At 35.3% G+C, this 7500-nt stretch overlaps 1 protein-coding gene across 2 annotated transcripts in view; it reads left to right on the top strand.

Moving 5' to 3' along the window:
* Positions 1–7500, top strand: part of Cka (Connector of kinase to AP-1) — a 37792-nt gene that overhangs the window by 13921 nt on the left and 16371 nt on the right. For both annotated transcript variants that reach the window (XM_070141652.1, XM_070141653.1), the window contains exons 3-8: positions 2156–2314; positions 3101–3160; positions 3892–4012; positions 4159–4237; positions 5165–5253; positions 6075–6153. In XM_070141652.1, the coding sequence (XP_069997753.1) occupies positions 2156–2314; positions 3101–3160; positions 3892–4012; positions 4159–4237; positions 5165–5253; positions 6075–6153 (587 nt within the window). The remainder of the gene's footprint in view (positions 1–2155; positions 2315–3100; positions 3161–3891; positions 4013–4158; positions 4238–5164; positions 5254–6074; positions 6154–7500) is intronic.

Consider the following 7500-nt stretch of genomic DNA (forward strand, 5'->3'; position numbering starts at 1 on the left):
AATCTGTGAGTTATCTCCAACCGATATTTTTTTATGATGAAATGACTAGAGCAAGGTAGTCCCTTAATATTATTTCATTTATGCTATGCTGTCCTGCCTCTATGCAGTCACCCTTATGGCATCCGGTGTGCCTTGAAAACACCTCTCCCCATCCATAAAGTAGTTGTAATTGTTGAGAGAAAACAGTATCTTTCTTATCAAATGGGCTGCACTACCCAAAAGACATGTCATGCCATCTTCATGCATAGCTGTTCTTAGAGAGGTTTTGAGAGATAGCAGTTCAGATACCCGGGAAAGACCTTCAAGATGACTAACAAGTTATCGGAGGAATTAAAGAATCGGTCATCATGGAGATGTCCATTGAGTGTCCTGTTTCTTCCTCCTACCCAGTACCTGTCCTTAAGGTCAATACTGTTTTCTGTTCACCATAATGTAAGATCGTATCGCTGAGTGATTTAGACGCAGGTGTCATGACTCCTTGCTCCCCGTTCGTCATGCAAATTTTGTTGTCTGGTAATGGGGTTGAAAATACCTATATCAGTGAGTGAGCATAATTTTGTAGCTGTAAATAACCAAGGATAAGATGATGTCAGGTTCAGAATTTACTGTAGCTATTGAAACTGATGTGATAATTTTAGAATTGATGAGTAATGCAAGTAATGTGATTATGTAATTTTAATGTAAAATATAGTGGGAGTTCTTTTTTATTTTATTTTTGTTATTTTGATTTACTCGTGTCTGGAAATTATAAACTTTTGTGTTTAGTTTTAAAGCTGCAAGGCAAATGATTGAAGGGCTAAATTCTATTTGTGTGATGAGACCTTTAAAACTTAGATAAATTTTGGGAATTTCTTCATATTTTCTTTTGTATTGGTTTTCACTTGAAATATATTTAAGTTTTTGTTTTAATAGGAATGTTTATTTGCAATTTATATTTGTTTCTTATATATTTTTTTTATAAAGAATTAGGATTAGTTTTTTTAACAGAAAATCGTGAATCTTATTTTAAGGTAGGAAATATTGATAGAAGTATAATTAAGATAACAAAAAAAAGAGAAAAGAAAAAAGAAAATGAAGATGCTCTATTGTTATTCTTTTAATAATCTTTGAGTTGAGTCATGTTGCACTTAGTAGTCTTGCTTCTACATGACTTGCCAGTCGGGTGAATTTTATTCATTTTGTTGAGTTTGTAGAGACTACGCTGGGAAAGTTTAGACCAGTGGAGGCACTTAGAATTCTCTCTAATGGAAAGAACCAATTTATTTTTTATCTGTTTGTGTCTTATTTGGAAGTGCCGTCCTTTCTATAATCCCAAGTGGTTTGAGACATCAAAACAATCTTTAGTTGATAACCTTGATTTGAAATTCATAAAGATTTACATGTAACTTGTTCTCACCCGCCACTCATGTGCAGAACACTTTCATGACACTATTGTTTTGGTTTATCATCCTATGCTCCTAGTTATTATTTTTCATGATTTTTACATAGTGCTTCACATCCTAAAGTCGGCATTATACTTTACCTTTTAGTACTGATCCTAACATCAGATACAAATCTCAATTGTTGAATCTGGCTTTACTTTTTGTAAATGTATTTTTTTGATTTATGTCACATTTCTACAATGTGAAAGACCTCTTTAAAGGATAAGTACGACTCCACGGGTATAGTGTAAACCAGACTTGCTGCATCATCCCACGACTTAGTAAGCATGTGCCTTTTCAAACACGTCCGTAACATCCAACTAGATATGGGACCAGCATAGTAACTTATGTCAGCTGGCTGATGGCACAGCTTCACTCAACATGTTTACTGTAAATGCAGTCAAAGGTCATGATATTTTATTTATTTTGATGTTTTACAAATATAAGATGTGTTTTTTTAAAGAATTTGTCTTTTAGCTCATATGTCTGTTGTATTATTTTTAATTTTTCGCTTAAAAAGTAGTGGTGTTTTTCCTGTTCCTATGACCAGGTGAAATTCTCCTTGTCTTTAGATTAGGGGTGACTAAGCCTTTTATCTTAAAAAAAAAAGAAGAAGAAGAAAAAAAAAATCCCTTTTATTATTTCCCCATATCAAATTTTAAGCTTGTTGACTGTATAGTTATTTTACTTACAATAAGTTGATCTTTGCCACTGACACTGCTTTCTCTTTACAGAGCAAAATACCATAAGTTAAAGTATGGAACAGATTTAGTACAGGGGGACATGAATCCCCCAGTGGAAGAGGGAGGAGAAGAAGTACGGGTAGACACTGACGCTATCCTCTCTACCAACACTAATGTATCCTGGAAGCAATCCAGACAACTTCTTAGACAGTAAGTGTTCAGCTGTGGGCTGATTCATGATAACGTGAATTTCAGGGCTCTCGGAAGTAGCTGGTCGTTGGCGGCAAATTGCCGTCTGTGGCTGGTTTTGCCACCGGCTACTTTTCATTTGGTCCAAAAGATAGATTTTTCACTTTCTGAATCCAGTTGTAAACATGAATTTTATGTGCTGTGCAGGGCAGGCTGCTTTTCCATAACACTATTTCTACCATTTTCCAAACATCAGATGAGAAAGAAAATTGACTTAACCCACTAGTGTCCTATATATGAGACACCCGTAAAAATAAAATTGCCAGGCATCCCGCCAGTGTGACGCTGTATCGGGGCTCACGCTCCGAAGCAGCAGTGGGCTGAGCCAGGCGGGCGGACAGACTCCGGGGAATCTCCGCCCGCCGATTTTGTAGCCGCCTGGAATATTTTATTTTTGGCTTCAAAATACCCCGGCATGAATGGGTTAAGGTGGCTTCAGCACCCTTGCACCCTGCTATTCAAGCTCCTGCATCCTGCTATACTCCAAAACTTTGAGAGCCCTGAATTTTATATTAGATACAGTAAGGAGACCCATAAAAGATTTAGTTTCAGGGAAAAATGTTTGTTGTTGTTTTATTCATAATGTTGCTCTACAAATATTTATGATAAAAAGTTGTCTTATATGCATGCAGCATAAAGTTTATAAAGTTACATTGATAGATAATATGAATTGCAAACCTTGAAATGTTGGTGATTGAAATGGGATATTTGCTGGTAATTATTACTAATGCTATCTTTCTTTCTAAGGTATCTACAAGAAATTGGGTACACAGACACAATCATAGACTTACGAAGCAATAGAGTAAGGTTAGTATGTGCATGTATTTTAAATGGTCTTTGTATATAAGGATTTTCAGTTTATTTTTTTCCTTGAGAGACTGATTAACACACATTACAGCTTAAAATGTTTCTTCTTGGACTTGTGTTAGGGATTGATAAGGTGCTAGACTTAAGAATTTCATAAATGTGCTGTCTTGGATATTTATATTTATATGCTCCAGATTAATCATTTGCGTACAGCTCTTACACAACCTCAATTTGGTAACCTTGCCGTCCTTGTTGCTTTCTGTAAGCTCATTGGATGTAGGATGTGTCCATGGGTATCTCCTTTTTTAGCCCATTTGAGCATCTCTCAAGGTAATTTATAAAACAGTGCAGTACTAATCACATTAATTTACGCTTTGTTATCTTTATTTCTATTTTTATTTATTTATTTATTTTTTATAAGATAGAATTTTCTGTATTACAATCTGCATTGCCGGTCACGGGGGGCAGGAAATAATGTCCCCCCCCAGCAGTAGGGATTCTTTCAGTCCTGGGTCCTGCATATACATTCCTAAAGTTCTTCAGAAATCCTAGGGTTAAAGAGGTTTATGATGTTTTGATAGTGATGCCTGTATTGGAACCTGCCAAAGGTTATATGTATGTGTGAAAATGACAATGCAGGATTATAAAAGTAGTATGTTATTTCATGTGTCTGAATGGATTAGTGGTGTGGGTACAGTGAATAAGTTTTTCTTCTCTGACCTCCATTGCAGATCATTATTAGGAATCAGCAGTGGAGAAAATGAGGAGAACCACAACAACACCCCTGCCATGAATGGGTCAGATACAACCAAGAGGCAACCTGACTCCAACCGATGGAATGTTCCTAAGAAGGTGGTTATTTAAATGATTAGTTGATTGATAGATTTACCGGTTTTCCATTAGTAGTGATTTTTAATGAACGGTTCGTGTTGTATTTGTTGTTGTGTATAGTCATATTTTTTGCTCAAGGAATATTGATTGGTATATTTGTCTTGCAGCCACAGTCAACACTTGAGGCTCAGATTCGTGACACAGAAAAAGCTGTAATGGAGAGCTTTGATTTCTTAAAACAGGAAGGTGAGAGTCAAAATGATGTACTGGCAGAGATTATGTATTGGACCTTCTCTGATCCACTAGGTTACACTTTACATTGTCCTGTTGAAAATATCCTGCATGGTGTTCAGGCTGTTATTTGTATCATTCTGCCATTTGCTTTTATAGATATCACTTTTGTTGACAGTTTTTTATAACAATTTGTATAAATTTGTCACTATCATCTATTTGAAATCTTTTTAATGCTGTTTATCATATATTACCTTTTAGCTTTTCCTCTTTCATTTTGCCCTGCAACCCCAAAGAAATGCAGGCTGTCTGTCCCCCCTCCCCCCCACACCAGCAAAACAAAGAAAAGATAAAGGCAAGCTTTAGTTGCTGGCATTTTATGTTCAGCATTGCATACTTGAAATATTTTATTCTTATATATTAAATAGTTAGAACATTAGTGAAGTGCAGCATTGAAATAGTTATTGCAGTTACCCCTTGCATATGAATGAAAAGGGAATGAATTGCTATATAATTGTAGTTAAGACTTAAAACAGCAGAGTCTGTTTTTGTAAGAGTAAACAATGAATTTTTATGTATTTATAAATATCTGTCTGTATTGTGCTAGTCAAAACACAATGATAAGACTGTTATAAGTAAGAGTATGGTGTGGGGAGGTTTATGTATGTACATGGTTTTATTTTATTATATTTTATTTTATTTTATTGCTCAACATGGAAAAGTTAAAAAGGGTAATTGCATACTCATGGGGTAAAACCAACCCCCTTTTTATCTTCTATCTATATTTATTTTTACCCTCTTTATTCCTTTTGGATATAGTTATGTATTTTTTTATATTATTATCCTGTTTGTTTGATAGATTGGTAAAAAAATGAGAATGAAAATGAAGAGATGAATAAGGTTTAAAGTATTAGCAAACAATTTAACTCTCTCCTGAATTAGATATGGAGATGGAGGAAGATGATGATGAGGAAGAAGTTGAGGAGGAGGATGACGTTCAAAGACTCAAGAGCCCAAAAGTGGCCAAAGTGGTAAGTTCTGCCCAAGAAACTTCATTTTTTTGCCATTGCATTATTTTTATACTTTCCTGCTTTCAGATTTATATTCTATAGATTTGCACCTGCTTCTTGTTGAAATCCCAAAGTTCATTTATTGTCAGTTGATTGCAGTTTCAGATATGTGTATAAGGTGATATTTTACAAATGTATTATTGTACATATTTTACAAGAGTATCAATTATTTAAGCTACTTTTTACACAGATTATTACTATTTTCCTTACATCCACTCATATTACTGGTTAATAAAGCTACCTGAATGACTGTGATATGGAATGCTGAGAAGGTTCTTAGGTACCAGGTATAAAAGGTTGCAATAATTTTGTCAATCAAGTTTTCTCAACAGACAGTGGTATCATTGCTGCTTTTGTATGAGTTAGCTGGACGTATGGAAAAGGATACAGGTTATGAGAAAAAAGGCTTCAGTTTCCCAGGTTCCTATGGGCCCCAAACCTTTAATGTATTTCAAAAGAACTTTAGCTTGGATTTATATCTGATTCACGTTTGTTGAACATTTAACATGGTAATGATAAACTTCCAATCTGACTTGAAATAGATTTTAAGGTGCTAAGATAGTGAAATGTTTTTCTTTATAGATAGGTAGGTATTGAGACATCAGTGGAAGGGGCATATGATAATTTTCTGTCTCAGTAATCCTTTGAATTCTCAGGAGGAGGAGGGAAAATGTAACTACATTGTCAAAGATTTCAGAAAAGATTTTGAGTACTGTATTGGTGGATAATGAAATAGTTTTTACTACTTTTATGCTCAGAAGCTCATTGCTCCCCTTTTTCAGACACTTGATGATGACGTGGATGGAGAGACTGAGCTAGACAATGAATTCCGCTTCATCCCAGAAATGGAAGACACCTCACGTAAGTTTCACCAAATCCTTTGATGTCATGCATACATTGTTTGTGATAGTAGTGTGGGTTTGTCAAGTCTTACAGATGTGTAGACTAGCATATTGTGGTGTTTGATAAACTTTTTTTTTTTATTGAAAAGGTTGACTTTCATGCTCACTGTCAATGACTATCAAAATGGTATTGAGTCATAGTCCAGGGAACTCATGAGGGAGAATTGGTTAAAAGAAAAGAAAATATTTGCTTATATAAAGTAGACTAAAGAAAGAGATGTTTTACATAACTGATTATGCTTATTACTAATTATTGCAAGGCATTATGTGATTATTCTGATTCTCTAATTCCCATTTTCAAGCAGACTGAGAGGCAAAATACTAGTTTATGATAACATGGTAATTGCCTTTGAACAGGAACCCATGAAAAGCCGGCTGTGAACAAATATGAAAGCTGTATGTCATGCAGGGCACATGAGGATAAGCCATGTTTATACATAGTTATACTACATAGTTTCTTTTATTTGTCTGGGTATTTTTTGTTTGAAATGGAGTCAAACACCGGAGTGAGAATCTTAGTGGTATGTAATATATGAATCACTGTAGGTATGTTCTAGAAGTATGCATGGGAGTGTGGAAATTAGTTGATACAAGGAATTGATACAAGGTTGTTTTTGTCGACAGATATCAAAATGCCTATTAACTGGCTTGTTTAAGGATTTAAAAATTATATCGGTTATGAAACAAAAGCAGTTATCAGTCAATGCTAGCTTGTGCACAACAAAATGCGAAGGAGTTGTGATTTAGTATTAGGCACAGAAAAATCCATACATTAACTCCTTCGATCTGGTTGATGTGACCATCGCATCATGATGTGAGCATCTCATCATGACTTTTTGGCAGTGAGCAAGGTTGATATGAACTTACGGTCCTGAATATTTCAGCTGAAGGTTGGGGTACTGGGAATGATTTACCATGGATGCAAATAGCTCTTGCAGGACGATTAGACTCTTACGGCATTTAGGAATGGCCTTTTGCATTATTTCCATCGATGACTGAGTATGGAATGTACTGTCTATGAGCCATGACTGAAAGAGTGCCGGCTCCAGGGAGGATGATGTTTCCATGCTCAGAACTGTTTTCCTGCCCACTGTGACTAGCTGCGCTGGTAGTAATAATGAAAATTGAATATTTTGAATAAAAAAGCCACAAAAAAAGAAAATGTGTGTATTGTTATTATTATTGGACTAATTATGGGCTAGATAGAGATATGTAGAGTCTGTGCAAGACTTATGGGCACGTAATGGAAAAACTTGAGCTGAGAGGTGAATGACGTGAGCATGCCGTCAGTTGGGCAAATTGTCCT

Source organism: Penaeus vannamei, chromosome 28 (assembly GCF_042767895.1).
Source record: "Penaeus vannamei isolate JL-2024 chromosome 28, ASM4276789v1, whole genome shotgun sequence".
NCBI lineage: Eukaryota > Metazoa > Arthropoda > Malacostraca > Decapoda > Penaeidae > Penaeus > Penaeus vannamei.